The sequence below is a fragment of the Petaurus breviceps genome, unplaced genomic scaffold (genome assembly GCF_028583685.1).
Source record: "Petaurus breviceps papuanus isolate PSGF00001 unplaced genomic scaffold, PetGlider_PUasm1.0 91041, whole genome shotgun sequence".
NCBI classification, from domain to species: domain Eukaryota; kingdom Metazoa; phylum Chordata; class Mammalia; order Diprotodontia; family Petauridae; genus Petaurus; species Petaurus breviceps.
The window spans coordinates 29,013,427-29,034,202 of NW_027187400.1; the positions used below are offsets into that span (position 1 = coordinate 29,013,427).

Consider the following 20,776-nt stretch of genomic DNA (forward strand, 5'->3'; position numbering starts at 1 on the left):
GTCCTGGGTTTAAATCCTGCCTCTGAGAGAATTTAAATCTTCCTCCCTGCTGGGTGACCCTGAGTCTTTGTTTCATCACCTGTAAAATAGGGATGCTAATTCTTGCACTGGTTCTGTCCCTAGAACTCCCTGGGGGAAGTTACTTGGCAAATCTCCAGAAATTCCGACTGTTATTACTGTGGGGCTGGGGGTAGGGGGAGGGGCTCCTTTTTTCTATGCTGTGTTTGAGGGTCTGAGGTTGTGGGGCTAGTGTCTAGCAAAATCTCTTTAACCCTTCCTCAGCCAAACCTGGAGATGAGATGAAGGTAGAGCTAGCAGTGAAAGATTTCAAATCGTTGAGCTTACCCATTCCTGGGCCTCCTGCCTCAGACCGTACTGACCAGCAGGCTCGACGGGAGAGCCTGGACATCCTGGTGAGGGGCAAGGCCTATGGAGAGAGGGAGCCTGGGGGGGACCAGGGCTAAGGACAGTCAGCAGGCCGGGAGGAGGGTGCAGGTTATGCAGCTTATCACCTGGGCCACGGTGGGCAAGTCTGTTGAATTCTCTGGGCCTCAGTTCCCTCATCTGTAAAATGAGGGGATTGGCTCTAAATCTGTGAGTCAACTTCCCCAGGGGAAGACACCTCGGGGTCTCAAGCTTGAGACTGCATGTGGGGTGGGTAACAGAGACTGTACAGGGTAGGCCTCAGACTTCATTCTTGCATGCTCATTTTAGGCCCCCGGGCGAAGGCGTAAGAACATGACAGAGTTCCTGGGGGACACCAGCATCCCTGCCCTAGAAGCCTCAGTGCCATCTAGCAGCTCTCTGCCCAGCAATGGCATTGATACCTGGAAGAACAGAGCAGCCAGTCGCTTCAGTGGCCTTTTCAGCTCTGGCCCTAGTGGGAGCTCCTTTGGCAGGGTACGTGGTCTTCCACCCCCCTGTTGACTCCTGGGGTCCCTGCTTGGGGTCCAGCTTCCTTCCTCCTTTCACAGGGTACATGGTCTTCTGCCCCCCACCCCAGCTGATTCATGGGGTCTCTGCTTGGGGTCCTGGGAATGGGGGGAAGGCCCATCTTCCTCCTTTGGCAGAGTATATGGTCCTCTCCCCTTCTGCTGATGCCTGGGATTACTGCTTGGGGTCTGGAGCATGGGGGGAAGGCACAACTTTTTTCTAGAACTTTTCCTCAGCTCATTGGATAGCAGAAGACCTTATTCCTGTGGCAGGTCTCTTTGACCTTGGCCACTCTGTCCCGTCCCCAGGAGGTCGACAAGATAGAACAACTGGAAAGCAAGCTTCACGCCTACAGTCTCTTTGGCCTGCCCAGGCTTCCCCAGCAACTCCGCTTTGACCACGACTCCTGGGAAGAGGAAGAGGAAGAGGAGGACACTGATCTTGTCCTGGAGGATAGCTGGCAGGAGCTCATCGATGGAGCAGAGGTGATTAAGGGTGCCTGGGATGCCACCCTGAACCCGGGCGCTCCCATTGGCTCCTCTAGGCTCTGGGAGGTCCAGCCGGGGCTTAGCCTGATTTGTCTGTGCCCCTCCATCCACAGCTCTGTCCCTCCCAGTGTCCCCATCCCACCACATAACAAGGGTCGGACCCTTTTCAATTTTACAAAGTATTTTCAGTCTGCTCTCTCCTGTGATCTTCACTGTGACAGAGAAATAACCAGCAGCTGTTGTCATGTTAATTTTATAGATAAGGCCTACAGAGTTGTAACTTATAAAAAGTCATATTGCTAATTAGTTAGTGGTGTCCAGTTGACCTGGGGTCATATCCTACCTCTGATACCGAGCCTCGGTTTCCGAATCTGTGAAATGGGGATGGCAGTAATAGGGTCTACTTCACAAGGTTCAGATGTGAGGATCAAATGAAATGACGCCTGTAAAACATGTCACCTGAGCTACTGTCATTATCATTATCATAATTACTGCTGTTATTATTTAATCAGCAAATTTCCCCAAGTTTGACCCCAGTTCCCCTAGCTGCTGATATGTTCTGCTTTGGGATATCTTCAAGTTACTCTGTATATCTCTTTCGTGTGCCACATAATTTATATCTTATTTCCCCTACTAGAATGTGAATTGGCATTTGATCAATCAACAAGCAATTATTGGGGCAGCTAGGTGGTGCAGTGGATAGGGCATAGACTAGATTCAGGAGAATCTGAGTTCAAATCTGGCCTCAGACACTTATTGGGTGATCCTGGGTAAGTTACTTAATCCTGATTGCCTCAAAAGAAAATTGGAAAAAAAAAATCCAAGCAATTATTAGGTGTTTACTGTGTGGTTCCAGGGCCCCCTGTGGGCCAGGGACTGTGCTAAGTAAGGAAAGATAATAGCAGTCTCTGCCCTCACAAAGTTCACGTGCTCTTAAATTGTTATTAGAAAACGCCAGCTACAATATAGAATTCTTCATCTCCGGGCCTCAGTTTCCTCACCTGTGAAATTCAGGAGCAGGATATGAGCCAGTAAGCATTTTTTGAGCGTTTATTATGTACTGAGCACTAGGGCAAAGCCTAGAAGTAGATTCCATTAGTATGAGGGAACTCCTCTGCCAGTGCCTACTATTGCTTCCTCCACCTAGAATTGCTTAGAGCAGTGAGGGGCTAATTGCCTTGCCCAGTCACAGAGCTAGCGTGTGTCAGAGGTAGGATTTGAACCAAGGTCCTCCCGGCTTTGAGAGCACGAGTCTCACCACCACACCACGCTGCTTTCTGTAAGAGTAGGGACTTAGATTAAAGGATTTCCGTGGTTCCTTCCCAGCTCTGACGTTCTGTGGTTGCAAGATGAGACCCAACTTCCTCCTCCTAGAAATCACTAGCTCAGTCCCCAGAGCCCTGACGCACCTTCCCATCCCACTCTACAGATCCTCCTCCGCTCCCTGCGTCCCCACCCTCCCACCTTCCATCAAGGCAGGCTTGTCCTCATTTTCTCTTTCCCAGAAGCTGACCAGGCGGCAATGTCACCAGCAAGCGGCAGTATGGGAGCTGTTACATACAGAGGCTTCCTATATCAAGAAACTCAGAGTTATCACTGATGTAAGAGTGTGTGTGTGTGTGTGTGTGTGTGTGTGTGTGTGTGTGTGTGTGTGTTGGGGGCAATGGAGAGTGGGGGGCCACTCTGCCAGCCCTTCCTCCTGGTTCCCTTCCCAAGTATCTGGGCTGGTTCTGGCCGCCGCCCTTCAGATTTTCTAGAGGCATCTGGTCCCGATCCCCCTCTCCTTCCCCACCTGCCCCAGGTGTGGAATTCCCCCTGCTTCCCCCACCTCCCCTCTTGTCTCAGCTTTTGAGGATTTGCTCAGATGAACCATTATTCGGAAATAAATAGAAACAATGATGATTTGATCTGTCTAAGGTTTTTATCTTAGCTTTTTTTTTGGAAATAGTATTTTATTTTTTCCAATTAAAGATAATTTTCATTCATTTTTGACAAAATTTTGGGTTCCAAAGCTTTCCCCCATCCACCCTCCCCAAGACAGCAAGAAGTGTGATATAGGTCATGCATGTGCATCGTGTAAACATTTCCACGTTAGTCACATTGTCTCTCTTAACTTTTGACTCACCATCTATTGGCTGACTGTTCGAGCTCATGGGGCACTTGGCCCATCTTGAACCTGCCTGGGGTTTTCCCCTTAAAAGCCCCCTTCTCAGGTATACCACATCCTCTGCCAGCCCTTCCCCTCAAGGGACAATACACTGGCATCTGGTTCATGGGTCACCCAGGCTGAGAGGGAGGAAGCCAGACCATCCTTGTGGTTCTGGTCGTCTGAGATGGCAGCTGATCCCTGGGGGCCACCCAGGGACAGGCTTGGCCGCTGCTTTGGGGGAAAACTAAATCTCATGAAATTTTACAAAATATTTTATTTATCCTGCTTTTCATAAACACCGCTCTAGCTTCCCAATGATCTCTCTCCCCTCAGTAGAACATCTCCTTGTAACAAATTTAGCTAAGGACAAAATCAGCACACTGCCCATGCCTGGAAATATATGTCTTACTCCTAAAAGGAGAGAGTGTGTGAGTTGAGCAGTGGAGTTTTTTAATCTTTTGTTTTTTGTTTTCCCACAGCTCTTTATGTGCTGCCTTTTGAATCTGCAGGAGTCAGGCCTACTGTGTGAGGTGAGAGGGTCCGAGGTGAGGGAGGGATGTCAGTGGGTCTGACTCACCTCTTCCCACTCTCAGGCCATCTTTTACCTTCCTCCCTATCCCCAGCACTCTGCCCAGCACATAGTAGGTGCTTTAATAAATATTTATCAGCTGACTGACCTAAGTGGGAGGCCTAGGGAAGAAACTGGGGAGACTTTGGGGTAATATTGGAAAGGGACCAGGAGAGTGTGAGACATTAGAGGGTGAGTTAGGGGAAAGGGGATATTTATGGGAGGGGGCTCAAATCCTGGACCCTTCCCCCAGGTGGACGTTGAACGCTTATTCAGCAATACCCAGGAGATCATTCAGCTGCACCGAGGGCTGTGGAGCAGTGTGATGGCCCCCATGCTTGACAAAGCTCGCCGTAGCCGAGCCCTGCTGCAGCCCTCAGACCTCCTCAAAGGCTTCAAAATGGTAGGGGGCTCATGGGAAGGGGGCGGGGGAACCGTTGGACAGCTCCTTTGTGTGGTAGGTGCTAGAGATCCAAAAGTCCTAAAGGTACTGATGGGGAAATTGAGGGCACCATTGAAGCCTGTGACCTCCTGGTCAGACTCAGGCCATCCTGAAAACTTTCCTTGCCTTCTATACCCCCTGCCCTGTACCCCTGATCCTCTTGCTGGTTCTGATCCTGCAGTTTGGATCCCTGTTCAAGCCTTACATCCGTTACTGCATGGAGGAGGAGGGCTGCATGGAATATATGAGGAGTCTACTGAGGGACAATGACCTATTCAGGGTCTATGTTACGGTGAGGGAGGGGCTGAGGGGTGATGACTGGTGGGGGGATCGAGCGGTGATGACTGAGGGGGAGATGGGGCTAAGGGGTGATGACTGACAGTAAGGGGGGCCGCCAAGATGCAGTGACCAATGGGGAGGGATGGTGGGGGAAGGGTGAGGGTGCTGGAGAGGGTCCCCCTGAATATGTCGTGGTTACAGTGGGCGGAGAAGCACCAGCAGTGCCAGAGGCTGAAGCTGAGTGATATGCTGGTGAAGCCTCATCAAAGGCTCACAAAATATCCCCTGCTGCTGAAATCAGTGCTGAAGAAGACCGATGACCCCCCAACCAAGGAGGCCATAGTCACCATGGTAACTGGGCATGGGCAGGAAGGAAGGGAGGTGGCCCCAGATACACAGACACACGCCCGGGGTGTGAAGCCTCGATTTTCCTGCCCTCACCTTCCTCCATACTTTCCACGTGAGCCCCCTCCCCTCATCATGACAATAGCCTTCTCACTGGGGTCCCTGCCCCCATTTTCTCCTCTGTCCAGTCCTTCTGTACAGTTAAAAAACTCATGCCCCTCCCTTGCTCAAGAAGTTTCAGTGGCTCCCTATTATCTCTAGAATCCTAGCTCTAGAGCTACAAGAAGCCTCAGCGGTCCTTCATTCCAACCCCCTCATTTTCAGATGAATAAACTGAGACTTAGGGATAGTTAAGGGATTTGCCCCCAGGTCACACACCTAGTCAGTAGCAAAGCAAGGATTTGAACCCAGGTCTTTCTGCCTCCACATTTAGCATCTTTCCACTGTACCCTCCCACTTTCTTCTCCCAAGTCCAGGCATTTAAAGCCTTTCAGAGCCTGGCTCCAACCCACCTTTCTAGGCACATGATATCCCCTTCATGTGGTTCAGCTGGCTTTCTGGATGTTTCTCACACAAACATTCCATCTCCCATCTCTGTGTCTTTGCATAGACTACATACTGTATCCCTGCCTAGAGTGTTCAGTCCTCGCCTCTGCCTCTTAGAACCCTGAGCTTTCTTCAGAGTTCAGTTGAAGCATCATTTTATAAGAAACCTTTCCTGATCCCTCAAGTTTCTACTGTCCTCCTCTGCCCAATCCCCTGCCAGATTACCTTAAATTTATTTATTTATTTATTTGCTTTTTGGAGGGGGAAGGGGAGGACATTTGGGGTTAAGTGACTTGCCTAAAGTCACATGGCAAGTAAGTGTTAAGTGTCTGAGGCCAGGTCCTCCTGACTCCAGGACCAGTGCTCTACTCACTGTACCACATAGCTGCCCCCTTACATTTATTTTAATAATAGTTAGCATTTGTATAATGTCTGCTCTGTGCCAGGCACTGTGCAAATATCTCATTTGACCTTCACGACAACCTTGGGAAATAGGTACTATTATTACACTCATTTTACAGGGACAAAACTCAGGCAAACAGAAGTTAAGTGACTTGCCCAAGATCACACAACTAGTTAATTGTCAGAGCCAGGATGTGAACTCAGGTCTCTCTGACTCCAGGCTCTATCTACCAAGCCACCAGCCGCCTCTGAACCAGAAAGACCTGGGTTCAAATCCTGCCTAGGATACATACTAGCTGTATGACTCTGGCAAAGATGATAAGTAGTGTAAGAAGTTTCCTTCCCAGGGAGTTCCCTGTATCAATGAAATCACCATATTTTCTATAAGCCTATACGTGTTCCTGTCTCTGCTAATAGAATGTAAGCTCCCTGAGGGTAGGGGCTATCTCATTAGTTGAGCATACAGTGGGTACATAATAGATGTTTGCTGGAGATTCCCCACTATTCTTCATAGATCAGCTCAGTGGAGCGGTTCATCAGTCACGTCAACTCTCGCATGCGGCAGAGGCAGGAGCAGCAACGGCTGGCGGCCATCATCAGCCGCATTGACTCCTACGAGGTGGTGGAGAGCAGCACGGATGAGGTGGACAAGGTGTGTGGGCTTCCCCAGCTTTCCTGCCCTCTGCCTCCTTCAGATCTGCCCCGAGCCAAAGGTCTCCCCGTGGCTGCTCCGGGGTCTGGGATGTTGCCTAGCATATTCTCCAAGCACAATGAGGTTCTGTTTCTCATAGACTTCTACAGATTCACGATTTCATCTATTTCAGGAATTTGCCAATGCAGCAAATGTTTCTAAAGCATTCCTGTGTAATTCCTGACTTACCGTGGTGCAGAGAGCACCAGGAAGGGTCAGGAAGACTCCTCTTCCTGAGTTTAAATCCAGCTGGGTGACTCTGGACAAGTCCCTTAATTAACCTTGTTTGCCTCAGTTTCCTCATCTGTAAAATGAGCTGGAGAAGGAAATGGCAAACCACTCCAGTATCTCTGCCAAGAAAACCCCAAATGGGGTCACAAAGAATTGGACATGAATGAGAAATGACTACACAACAACAACAACAAAGTTACTGATGGATGGAAGGCTTGGGCTTTTCATATGTTCTTTCTCCATTCTCTCTATTTTTTTTTTTGGAGGAGGGAGGGCAATTGGGGTTAAGTGACTTGGCCAAGGTCGCACGCTAGTAATTGTCTGAGGCTAGATTTGAACTAAGGTCCTCCTGACTCCAGAGCCGGTGCTCTATTCATTTCGCCATCTAGCTGCCCCCTCTTTCTCTATTCTCAATAGAGAATGGCCCACCTCCTTTTCTGGCCATATGTATCCTTGGCGGTATATTTTTGTGCTATATTTTTTGCATTCATCATCATTGGTATGAGTCTGCTTATATGCACTATGGATCTTTTCCTAAGAAATCATTGGGAAATTTTGTGTTAAAAAGCATGAAACATCTTGAGATCATTCACCCATGCAACTTTTATTTTATCTTAACTTTGTTTTATTTTTTTTTAAACCCATGGAATTTTTTATTTCATCTTAACTTTGTTTTATTTTTTAAAAACTCATTGTGGTTTATTGTTTTATTTTTTCAAGCAACGAGTATCTTAAAAATTGATCTACCCCTCCCACTATCTCCCACAGTTGAGCTGCTTGAAACAAAGAAAAACAAATGTCTCAAGACATAACTGCATAGTCTGGTAAAACAAATTCCCCTGTTAGCCGTGTCTGAAATGTATATCTCCTTTCACATTTTTAAGTTGTTCACCCCTCTGTCAGGAGGTGCATGGCATGTTTTCATTCTTTTGGACTCGTGGTTTATCATTACATTGATCAGAGTTCTCAAGCCTTCCAAAGTTGTTTTTCTCAAATGCTTTATTAAATTCTGATTTACATCATTCATTTCTGCCAGATTTTGAGTTACAAATTTTCTCCCCATTTTTCCCCCACCCACTGCCCCAAAATAGCAGTCCCACAGGATATGGCCTCCTCCAATCTGCTCTCTCCATTTTTTTTATAAGAAAACTTTTATTTTTATTTATTTATTTTTTCAAAGCAATTGGGGTTAAGTAACTTGCTCAAGGTTACACGACCAGTTATTTCTGGATATGGTGCTAAGTATCAGAACCCAGATTCAATCCCAGGTCATCTCAACACTGGGACCAGTGCTCTTACTCGCTGAGCCCCCTGGCCATCCCTCAAAGTTGTTTTTCTCTATAATGTCATTAGTGGTATAACGTTCACTTCCTTCTGTATCACTTCCTAACTGTCTTCCTAGTTACCAATGGAATTGTCCATCTCATTTCTTAATGGCAAAATGATATTCCATTACATTCACATACTGCAATTTATTTAGCTGTTTCCCAATACGAAGACTCTCCTTAGGTTTCCAATTTGTGACTACCACTGAGAGAGGTACTACAAATATTTTTGTACATATAGATACTTTCAAGTATGAAGGCCATATGTATCTCAAATAAAGATATGGGAAAGGGTACCTTCTTTTCTTATGCAAACAGTTTCAATAGTATTAAAATTAATTATTCTTTGAATAATTGGTAGAATTCACTTGTTAATACATTTGGTCATGTAGTTTTTTGAATTTGGGTTTTTTTTTGCTAGGAGTTGATTGGTGTCTTCTTCAATTTCTTTCTCTGATATTAGGTTATTTAAATAGTCTCTTTCGTCACTTTTTAATCTAGATAGTTCATATTTTTGTAAGTATTCATACATTTCTTCTAAGTAATGTTCTGTTAGCACATAATTAAGCAACATAATTTCTAATGATTTCCTCTTAGCTGAACAATTTAGTTTTCATCTCTTTTAATCAAGCTGTTTCTTTTATTAATTAAAACAACTCCTATTTTTGTCACTTCAATAGTCTTTTTGCTTTCCATTTAATTTAAAAACATTTTTACTTTGTTATTTAGTTGAGTATTTCTGAGTTTATTTGTGGAAGTTTTTTTTCAAATTGCACTCTCAATTCATAGATCCATTTCCTCTTTTGTTAATGAAAATGTTTAGAAACATAAATTTCCCCCCTCAGAACTGATGTTTCGGTGTATTGTCTCATTATTGTGATTTTATTTGATAAGCATCTATTGTTTCTATTATTTGGTCTTTGACCAATTTTTTAGAATATTATTTAGTCTTTGGATATTTTAAGGGTCATTTTTTTTTTTTGCTTTTTGGAGGGGGGAAGACTGGGCAGTTGGGGTTAAGTGACTTGCCCAAGGTCACACAGCTAGTAAGTATTAAGTGTCTGAAGCCAGATTTGAACTCAGGTCTTCCTGACTCCAGGGCCAGTATTCTATCCACTTCACCACCTACCTGCCCCCCCCTTTTAGTATTTTCATTTTCTTTTATTAGATTCATATATATTCAGTGTTGATGTTGATTTGTTGTCTATTGTGTCTTAACACATGAAGTAATTACCCTACTTATCTCTCATTTTATTTACATATACTGTAGCTTTATCTAAAATCATGATTACTACTCCTTTTTTTGCATGTGTTCAGCAGAAACATAATATATTTTACTCTAACCCCTAATTTTATGTGAATCTTTGCTTTTTCAAGTGTTTCTTATAAACAACATATTGTTGGATTCTGCCTTCTAAAATATTTTGTTATGCCCTTCATTTTATTGGTGAGTTCACCCCATTTATATTCACAGCTAGGATTTTTAATTGTCTATCTCCCCCCATCCTTTCCTTTTCCTTACTTTATTCCCACCTTCCCCTTTATAAACAAGAAGGTGGGGGAAGAAAGGAAATTTACTGGATACTTGGGCTCTTATAAGTGAAACAGCCCATTTCCTCTCTGTTGTAGCTTTTCTCTTCTCCCCTCAACTCTGATCCTAGATTTTTACTCTTTTTCCTTTTCTTATGATCTTCCTTCACATTTGCTTATGAGTAGTCCCTTACCTATTGATTCCTCTCCCTCCTATGTTTTTGTCTCATAGTTCCCTTTTGAGTTTAATGGATTTCTACATGAAAATCTCGGGACATGTATTAGTGTCTTTCATTTCCTTTTATCTGATTCAGATGAAAGTGAGGTGTCTATTCCCCTTCCTCCTACCTTTTTCTTGATTGATATCTGTTCTTCATCTTATGCAACTCAATATTACTAAATGGTGGTCTTCCTCCTCAGCATAGGGCTCTACTCCTATTTTTGTCCTTTCCCAAGAACACTAAAGCTGAATAAAACCAATGACAGACCTTCTGTCATTGGGTTCTCAGAAGACATTTGTTTCTTATCTCCTTATTAACATATAAACAATTCATCCCTTTTAATTATAGAAGTATATGTACCTTGTCCAGTTTTTTCATTTCCTAATGTCTACTTAGTTTTGGCCTTTTATCAGGAATGCTTGGAAATCTTATATTTATTAAGAGTCCAAACCCCAGCATCCCCCCAACCCTACCCTGTAGGATTATACATAGTTGTTTGGGTTTTTTTTTGCTTTTTGGGGGGCAATTGGGGTTAAGTGACTTGCCCAAGGTCACAGGGCTAGTAAGTGTTCAGTGTCTGAGGTCGGATTTGAACTCAGGCCCTCCTGACTCCAGGGCCAGTGCTCTATTCATTGCGCCACATAGCAGTCCCGATTATACATAGTTTTGATGGATTTATCTCTTACCTTTTGTCTTCAAGCTTTCTTTTCTTTCATAATTGCAGTTGCTAAGTCTTATACAATTTTTTGGGTATAATTTATATGTAATTATTATTGTGATTCCTTGGAGTTTAAACTCATTTTTTAAACTTCCTCATAGTAGTTTTTCTTTGTCCTAGAAGCTCGAGATTTTGCTTTGGCAGTGTCTGGGAGTTTTCATTTTGGGGTTTCTTTCAGGAGGTGACTGGTGGATTCTTTCTGTTTTTCACTTTACATTTTGTCTTAATTAAAAAAAAATATTGTTAAAGAAGGGGAGAGAGATCCCATAGACAGCACCTGGGGGGAGAAAAGCCTTTGCTTCAGAGTTCTGGCCTCCTTTCCATCTACTTTCTTTTCTCAACCCTCCCCTTTCAGAGGTACCTTAGGTTTTGTTTTGCTCTGCTCTGCTCAGCCCTGCCATTCCACTCATCCAATAAACACTTGTCTCCCCTTCCCAGCTTTTGAAGGAATTTCTGCGCCTTGATCTGACAGCTCCCATCCCTGGCACATCCCCAGATGACACTCGGCAGCTCCTTCTGGAGGGGAGCTTAAAGATGAAGGAGGGAAAAGACAGCAAGGTGAGCAGTAACTGACCCACTCACCATTCCTGCAGACTCACCCAGATACCCTAAGGTCCCTTCATACTTATTCTCTCAATCAGCTAGGCACTGCTCTGGGAACAAGGACAGCTGATGGAGGTAAGGAGGGAGCAGAGGATTTTATAGCTGGGATAGAACTGAGAGATCCTTTTGGTCCATCCCATAAATCTTGGGGCAGCTAGATAGTGAAGTGGATAGAGTACTGGGCCTGGAATACCTGAGTTCAAATCCAGCCTCAGACACTTCTTAGTTATATGACTCTGGACAAGTCACTTAACCTCTGTTTTGCCTCAGTTTCCTCATCTATAAAATGGCAATAATAATAGCACCTATCAAACAGAGTAGTTTAGAGGATCAAATGAGATGATATCTGTAAAACACTCAACACAATGTCTGGCACATAGCAGGTGTTATATAAATGTTCGCTATTATTATTTACAGAGGAGAGAACCAAGATGCTTAGAAATTAAGGGATTTTCTCAAGGTCATGCAGTAAGTTACTGGCATTTGAACCAAAGGGATTCAAACCCAGGTCCTGGCTTAGTGGGAAAAGTAATGACTCTGAAATTGAGTACAGCTTGAATCCCACCTCGGATACTTATTTCTGTGAATGTTGGTAGAAGAACTCACCCCTCTGAAGCTCAGTTTTCCTCATCTGTTACATAGGGTTGATAATACTGGGGGAGCGGCATAACGTAATGGCTTCTGAGTTAGGAAGACCAAATCTCTCCTCTCACCCATATTAGCTAGGTGACCATGGGCAAGTCACTTAACCTCTTAGGACCCCCCAGACAACTCTCTAAGATTACAAGTCGAAGACATCTCCATTGATGGAGGAAGTTTTCTTGCTGGAAGTTCCCTATACCAATGGAATTAAAAGGCTGGTCCAAAAATGCTTCCACTATCCGCTCGTGTGGGGTTGTTGTCAGGAAGAGTCTTCTGTGAAGTTTAAAGAGTTATATAGAATTGAAAACAGATGTCAGTCAGTCAATAAACCTTTATTAAGCACCTACTGTGTGCCAAGCACTAGGGCTACAAAAAGAGGCCAAGAAAAAATAGTCCCTGCCCTCAAGGAGCTTACAGTTTAATGAGGGAGATAATGAACAAACAGAATATGTACAAATAAGCTACATATTAGATAAATAGGCACTAGGATTAGATATCCCGTCTCCAGTTATTTCCTTAATTATGATGTCACAGAAAGTCGTCAGGGACCCGAACACCATGTTCTTTGGAGTCATTTCACTTAGATGAGCTCTGGTTTTAAGTCCTGTGCCTGCTCTTCCTGGCTGTGGGACCATGAGCTAAACTGCTAAATATCCCAGCACCTCAGTTTTCTAAGACTTAAGTCACAGGTGAGTTGCTGACCTGACCTATATGGCTATAGAGAGTTTCTGCCCCAGGTGTTCCCTTCCCTGATTGAAATTAAACTCTGGACAAAAAAGGGGGGCAATTTTATGGAGACCCCTGAATTTTTTTCACCTCCCATTGCCCATTCTTAGCATAGTGGAAAATGTAATAGAGAGGAACCAAATTCAAGACCTGCCTTTGACCATAATATATAGATTACCCTGAGCAAAACATTTAATAAATGCCTGTGATGTACCAGACATTGTGCTAAACTCTGGGGATACACTAAATGAAAAGAAAGCCAGTCCCTGACCTCAAGGAGCTTACAATCTAATTGGGAAAGATAGCATACAAAAGGAGGCAGGAAAGGCAGGGGATGCGACAGGTCATTAGGGGGCATCTCAGTCCGTGGAATGGAAACCAGGCAGAGCAGCAGGTGCAGAGTAGAGGGAAGTGAGCATCCAGTTTCTGCCCACTGTAAAGGAAGGCATTGAGAGGAGTTTGAGACTTTGACCTCCAGCCCTCCAATCAGAGAGCAGGGAGAGGTGGTGTCCTTCAAAGCTCTAGTTAGCAGCATGGTGGTGAGTTTAGAAGGAATGACATCCTGTGCGTGGGGCAGAGCATCTTGTTGTGTGGACTTACTATAAGCTAGGGCAGCAGTTGAGAAGTGGAGAGTTAAATCAAATCATTTCATTTATACCTTGTCCTTTTCATATCATCTCCCCCCCCTGTTATTGTTCAGTTGTTTTCAGTCGTGTTTGATCCTCTGTTTGGGGTTTTCTTGGCAAAGATACTGGTAGTGGTTTGCCATTTCCTTCTCCATCTTATTTGACAGATGAAGAAACAGAGGCAAATAGGGTGAAGTGACTTGCCCAGGGTCACAAAGCTAGTAAGTGTCTAAAACCACATTTGAATTCAGGAAGAGGTGTCTTCCTGACTCCAGGCTCCTCTATGCCCTATGGCACCATCTAAGTGTTCCTGTAATAAATGTTTGGGGACTAAAAGACTAATCTGACCTCTTAGAGAAGATTTTATCAGTGCTGAGATAAGATATAGTCCTCACCTTCTAGGAGATTACACAGTCTCATTAGGGAGAGAAGATATACTTGTATGCAACATAGGGTATGATTTGTTCTTAGTGAAAATGCTGGATTTGGAGTTAAAGAATCTGGGTTCAAATCCTGGCTCTGTCACTTATTAAACATTTGATGTTGGGCAAGTAATTTAGATACTATGTACCTCAGTTTCCCCACCTGTAAAATGGGGGGGGGGAGGATTAACCTAGATAGCCTCTGAAGTCCCATTAGGTGCTAAGTCAATTATTTTCTCCTCTGGGAGTGGCTAGGTAGCTCAGTGAATAGAGCACTGACCCTGGAGTCAGGAGGACCTGAGTTCAAATCCAGATTCAGACACTTAACAAAAAACTAGCCATGTGACCTTGGACAAGTCACTTAACCCCAACTGCCCTACATTCCCCTCTCCAAAAAGCAAAAAAAATTAAAAATAGAAAAATTAATTTCTCCTCTTTCTGGGCCTCAGTTTCCCCACCTGTAAAATGGGGGAAGATTGAGCTAGATAGCCTCTGAAGTCCTTTCGGGTGCTAAGTCAATTATTTTTTCCTCTCCCTGGGCCTCAGTTTCCCCATCTGTAAAATGACAGGGTTGGCCTAGATGTCTTCTGAGATAGATCCCTTGAAGCTCAAGATCAATGATCTTCTGACCTCAGGCTTGACTCTCCTCTTCCACCACCAGATGGATGTCTACTGTTTCCTCTTTACTGACCTGTTTCTGGTTACCAAGCCAGTGAAGAAGGCAGAGAGGACCAAAGTCATCCGGCAGCCTCTGATGGTAGACAAGATTGTGTGTCGGGAACTCCGAGACCCTGGTAATAATTCCTTACCACCTTACTGTCCCAACATCCCTCTGTTTCACCTCTCCTCCCTCCTTATCTCCTGTGTGACCAGGACTAGGGACTAGCAGGCTCTCATCTCAGTATCTGGAGGCACCCCAGGGAGGCTGCCTGCAGTTCATCAGGAATCCCCTTAACACCATACAGACCTGACCACCGGTCCTCTAGTCTCCTGTCCAACTGTGCACCCACTCTTCCTAGTTTTGTCTCTGGCTCCAGGCTGAGGGAGGCGAATCCATTTTCCACATGGCCTGGGCTCATGACCTTCATCATCCTGGTTGTCCTTCTGTGGAGAGTCTCCAGCTTACCAATGTCCTCTTCTGCTTCATAGTCCTTCCAAGTCTTAAGAGAGCCATGGCCTCCATGGGGGACTTCCAGGCTGGTCCCCTTCATCCCCCTCCTGGCTCTGATTCTGACTTTCTTACCTCCCAGGGCTGTTGTGAAGATCAAGTGATATATGTGTAAAGTCCAAGTGCCTAGCACATGGCAGGTGCTGTATAAATGTTTAGTGCCTTCCTTCCCCTTCAGTGATCCCCTTCAGAAATCCCAGATTCCTAGATTAGTATCAGGTACCTAGTAAATGCTTAATAAATGTTTCTTGCCTTGACTTGCCTTTACTGTCTCTCTTCTCCAGACTAAAGAACCCCAATGCTTTCCATACTGCTCACCCTCCTTAGCATGGGTCCCAGATTTTCAATATCCTTCCTCACACCTGGGGCTCTTCCCCCTCCAGGCTCCTTCCTCATCTACCTCTGGTCAATATCCTTCCTCACACCTGGTGCCCTTCCCCCTCCCAGGCTCCTTCCTTCTCATCTATCTGTTGTCAATATTCTCACATGTGGGACCCTTCTTCTTTCCCAGGCTCCTTCCTTCTCATCTATCTCAATGAGTTCCGAAGTGCTGTGGGTGCCTTCACCTTCCAGGCTAGTGGGCAGGCCCTCTGCCGAGGCTGGGTAGAAGCCATTTGTAATGCCCAGGTAAGGTGTCTAGTATGGCTGGGCGTGGGCTGAAGGTCAAGGGGAGTAGTTGAGTTGGAGAGTGTTGGGTGTGTATGTTTCGTGTGGAAAAGCCTGGGCTACAGGTGTGCCCAATGCTAGAACTTCCTTCCCCTGCCTCTAGAACCTGCTTCAGAGGATGAGACTGCAGGAACACCAAGGCAGTCACCAGCAGCATCTGCAGAGCCTGGAGGAGGAGGAGGATGAGGAGGAAGAGGAGGAAGAAGGAGAGAGCAGCATCTCAGGAGGTAGCTCCCCTACCATCCTTCGAAAAAGCAACAGCAGCCTGGATTCCCAACGCTGGTACGCCTTTTACAACACCATCATAGGACAAGCAGTGATTGAGGTCCTACTGTGTGCAGAGAGTACCTCTGGAGCTGGGAGCGAAGGGGAGAAGAGGGTGGTGATACAAAATACGGAGAAGACATAGATCCTACAGAGACAGTGGTACAATGGAAATAGCAGTGGGCTTAGAGTCAAGGAGATCCAGGTTCAGATTCCTAGCTGGGTCCCTTACCCTTTCTGAACAGCAGTTCCTTCCTTCCATTTAACTCAGTTCAAAAAATATTAAGTATTTATTATGTGCCAGGCACCATGATAAGTGTTTTATAAATATTATCTCATTTGATCCTCACAACAACACTCCAAGAATAGATACTGTTATTGTCCCCATTTTATGGTTGAGCAAATTGAGGCAGACAGAGGTTAAATGACTTGGCCAGGGTCACACAGCTAGCAAGCGTCTGAGGTTATATTTGAACTCAGATCTTTTTGACTCCAGGCCCAATGCTCTATCTTCTGCTTCACATGAATTGTGCTTTGAAGGAAACTAGGGTTTCTAAGAGATCATGGTAAAAAGTAGATGCATTCTGGGCAAGGAGGGACCACTTGAGCAAACCCACCAAATCAGGCAAGAGAAATTTGGATGAGGGGAATAGCTCACAAGCTGATCTGACTGGAATGGAGGGTGCAGAAAGGGGAAGAATAAACAAGACTAGAAAGGTCTGTGGGAGCCAGATTGCAGAGGGCTTTAAATGCCAAGCTGAGAATTTTGTACTTTATCCTGTAAGCAATAGGGAGTCATTGAAGGTTTCTGAGGAGGGTGCGTGACATGGTCAGACCTACATCTTATAGGGAAATCACTTTGGCAGATGTGTGTGGGATGGATTGGACAGAGGGGAGGCTGGAAGCAGGAGGGACCAATGAACAGACTATTGAAATAGCTCAATTAGGGTACTGGCCATCTTAAGTAGAGCAGAGGGGATGGATGGAGGGAGATGCTGGATGCGGTTGAATTGGTAAGACTTGAGAGCCAAATGCCTGTTGGAGGTGTTGTGACGATGGGGCTCTGTAAGCCTGAAAACATTGTTAACTTGTGAGTTGTTATTACTGGTAGACTGTAAGCTCTCTGAGGGCAGGGGCCCTATCCTGTCTTTTTTCAGTATCTCCTTCCCTAACTGTGTACAGGGCTGAGCACAAACTCAGTGATTAATCAAGATCTGGTGACTCACTGACCTGTTCAAAGTCCCCTTTTCCTTCTCCGGCCCTTTCCCCTCTCCTTTCTAGCCCCTCGGATGGCTCCACAGAGACTCTAGCCATTGTGGTGGTGGAGCCTGGGGAAACACCATCTTCACCTGACTTTGAGGGCGGCCCATTTAGTTCCCGGTCAGATGAGACCTCGATCAGCACGACAGCTTCATCCACCACCCCCACGAGTGAGCTGCTGGGCCCAGAGTCTGATGGACTGCTGCCCTCGGCATCAGCTGAGTGCCGCTCCTGTTCCATCGATTCTGCCTATGGCACGCTCTCCCCAACCTCCCTGAAAGACTTTGTTGCCACCACAGAGCTGGCCCCTGTTCCTGCCCCCAGGCCCCCCGACCCACCTGACCCCCCTGCTCCTGCCTTGCCACCCTCACCCCGCCTCCGACGTCGCACCCCTGTCCAGCTGCTACCTTGGCCTCGCTTACTCAAATCCAAATCGGAGGCCAGCTTGCTACAGCTGCTCTCAGGGGCTTCTGGTCGGGACCCCCCAGCACCCCCTAGCCGGAGCCTGTCTGAGCTTTGCCTAATGACTCCGCTCCCTCCCAATGGCTTCTCCAGGACTCAGGTGGGGCCATGCCAGCCACCTCAGGAAGCCTTTGCCAGCTGGGACTGTAGGGGGGCCAGCCCATGCAGTGCCTTGGAGCTTTCCGAGGTGGAAGATGGGGGGTGTTCCCCTGGACGGGAGGATGAGTGTCCTTTCTTGAGGGAGTGTGAAAAGCCAGTCACTAAAACCACCTTGAGGGTCCAGCCCTCAGGCCAGCACAGGAAGCTGACCCTGGCGCAACTGTACCGAATTAGAACCACGCTTCTCTTAAATTCCACGCTGACAGCATCGTGAGTGTCCGTGGGGAGCCTGTGGGCACTAGAGGGAGCAAGGCTTAGGGCTGATGATGTGGGCACTGGTCAAGGGCAGGAGTGGGAGGTGGGTCACAGGGAAGACATTGTCAAGCAGAGGTCAGTGCTGCTTGGAAGGCACAAGTGGGCTTTGGGGTTTGGGTTTCTTCCATGCCCTTTGAGGCAGCTCTGTTGGAAGGAGCTTCACCAGGTCTTAGACCCTCTCCTCTTCCCCCCCTTCCCCTACTTGTCCTGCAGAGAAGTCTGAGCAGCAGGAGGACTCCAGGGTGCCATGGATGGATGGATGGATGGATGGTCACACAGACACAGAGATGGCCTGGTTCTGACTGATGTGCTCTCTATTCCCTCAGTGTGAGACCAGGACACCAGAGTCCCCAGGGAACAGACTGAGGGCTGGAAACCAGGAATCAAATTGCACTTTGTTGAATATGCCTGGGCGGAGAGACAGGGAGGCCCTGGGGAGGCTCCCCGAATCCACTCTCTCAGCTTTTAGCTGCTCCCAATCGCACATACAGCTCACACATACACTGCTGCTTCTCCAGACCCCACCTGGGAGGGTCCAACCCCAAGAATCCCTTTCCTTGACACACAAAAACCCTCTCCCCAAAGGCTGAATTATGACACCCTTCCTTTAAGCCACTGGGCCATCTCTCCACCATCCCCCCAGCTGGCCTCTTTCCTTCCTCGTTCCCAGATAACTAGACCCAGGAAGTACCCCCGACCCTATCCTACTCCCTGAGTCAGGTCCACACTGGGGTTGGGGCCAAGGGACAGGCCCCCCCCCCCCATTCTCCTGTGTATAAAGGTGCATATTTATTGAGCTTTGGGTTTCTTTTATAAAGACTTGTGTATATTCTCCTGTGTGGAAAGAATGCATTCTGTTTTTTTCCCCTTGGGTCTGGTTTCAGTTTCTTTTACGGGGAAAGAGGAGGTGGTGCTATGATTATCTATCCTTCCCCTTGCCTCTATACCCACATTCCCCATACCTTCCTTGTTGGGGGAAGGGGAGAGGTCTTGGCCTGGGGCACTTAGGATCCACTGGTCTATGGGTAGCTCAGTCCTCTTAATCCTGAACTTCTTCCCTTGGCCTTCCCAGTTTATACTTTCTTTACTCCCTGGGGAAGAGCCTTAGGGATCTTCCTTCTGTTGGAGGCTGGGGGTGATGGGAGCCCCAGTGAATGAAGCCCTTGCTTCAGGCATTAGGATGGCCTGTGCACTGAGGAATGAGGGACCCTGCTCCCCCCCCCCCCACGCCAAGAACAGCAAATAGAAGTCATTCCCAGATAGGATTAGAACTGAAATGGACCTCAGACCATCTAGTTCAGCCCCCTCATCCTACACAGAAGCAGACTGAGGGTTAGAAAAGTTGTGATCTTCCCAAGATCACAGGTCATGGCAGAGGTAGGATTTAAACTTAGATCCTTTGGCTTCTTTCCCCCATTGTACCAGGATATCATCATACTCATTTTACAGATGAGGTAACTCAATGACTCACCCAAAGTCAATGGAGAGACAAGATTCCAATGCCCCTATCAACCAGAAATAGCTCAGTGGGGATTCAAGGAGCAGACATTTGTTGACAGAAGTGGGATAGGAGTACGGTTCTGGGAGACAGATGGGGACGAAGGCAGAATTGGGGGTTCCCAAGGGGAGGCAGCATGTCATGGGAGAAAAACATTGGACATGGAGCCCCAGGGTCATGACTCTGCTAAGTAGAGGCCTGTGTGGCCTCAGATATGTTACTTTCCCATTCTGGACCAGTTTTCACATCTGTAAATTGGGTGTAGGGAGGGTCATCTAAGGCGTATTAGAGATCATATAGCCCTACCCCCACCTCCCTAGTTTTATAGAGGTTCTGAGAGATAGCTAATTAAGTGAGAGCCAAACAAAAATCTAGTGTTTGAAGGCCTACCTCTCTCATGATTCTTAAGAGAACAGGAGGGCGAAGCCGCCTGAGAGGTCAGGTCCCATCTCCTTATCTTGCAGATAGAGAAATAGAGGCCCAGAGAGGCTAAGTGACATTAAAGTCACATAGATTGAAACTGGCAGTATTTGGGTTCAAACCCAAGTCCATGCTTGACTCCAAATCCACTGTTCCCCTTTGCCTAATCTCAGCTAATTTCTTACTTGGGCCATAGAGATCCTGGTATTTGTAAACCAGAGCCCAGGTCCTGGTGGGGCTGCCCATGAGTTATTAATCATAGGTTCTTAGAATTGGAAGAGAAACAGGCCTAGAGAAGGAAGTGACAGTGACAGTCATAATCTGAACTCAGGTCCTCTGACCCTCAAATACATGAGGGACTTCAGGAATGGGGTAGCAGGTGTGTATCAGTTAACATGCTAAGAGCCTGCTTCGGGCCTGGCAACTGTGCTAGGCATTGGGCATAGAAAAAGGCGAAGGCAATCCGTCCCGTCGAGGGGGTGGAGCTGGGGGGGGAAGCCCCACCGGTCTCCCCACCTCTGCACGCCCCTCCTCCATCCCTCTCCTGCCGGCTGCCGTCGCCAGGCCCGGCGAGGAGGCTCGTGGCGTGCGAAACGATGCTGCCCCGGGGCCTCACAGTCACAGCCGTGGCGCGGGTGAGTGTGTGTGTGGGTGGCAGAGGGGACGCATATAGATCGGAAGAGCGTCCTTAGGGTAGGGGGGGAGGCGTGGGGGCGGATGAGGGGGGGGGGCGGGAG

General features: G+C 46.7%; 1 protein-coding gene across 5 annotated transcripts in view; it reads left to right on the plus strand.

Annotated features, from left to right (window-relative positions):
- The window catches only part of PLEKHG5 (pleckstrin homology and RhoGEF domain containing G5), a 115,127-nt gene extending 96,174 nt beyond the window's left edge, over positions 1-18,953 (plus strand). For all 5 annotated transcript variants that reach the window (XM_069079372.1, XM_069079374.1, XM_069079376.1 and 2 more), the window contains 15 exons: positions 283-413; positions 715-900; positions 1,242-1,418; positions 2,927-3,022; positions 4,050-4,100; positions 4,392-4,541; positions 4,762-4,872; positions 5,061-5,210; positions 6,667-6,804; positions 11,307-11,426; positions 14,549-14,681; positions 15,567-15,682; positions 15,825-16,003; positions 17,267-18,076; positions 18,335-18,953. In XM_069079372.1, the coding sequence (XP_068935473.1) occupies positions 283-413; positions 715-900; positions 1,242-1,418; positions 2,927-3,022; positions 4,050-4,100; positions 4,392-4,541; positions 4,762-4,872; positions 5,061-5,210; positions 6,667-6,804; positions 11,307-11,426; positions 14,549-14,681; positions 15,567-15,682; positions 15,825-16,003; positions 17,267-18,076; positions 18,335-18,344 (2,558 nt within the window). In that variant the 3' untranslated portion in view covers positions 18,345-18,953. The remainder of the gene's footprint in view (positions 1-282; positions 414-714; positions 901-1,241; positions 1,419-2,926; positions 3,023-4,049; positions 4,101-4,391; positions 4,542-4,761; positions 4,873-5,060; positions 5,211-6,666; positions 6,805-11,306; positions 11,427-14,548; positions 14,682-15,566; positions 15,683-15,824; positions 16,004-17,266; positions 18,077-18,334) is intronic.
- The last annotated feature ends 1,823 nt before the right edge of the window (positions 18,954-20,776 follow it).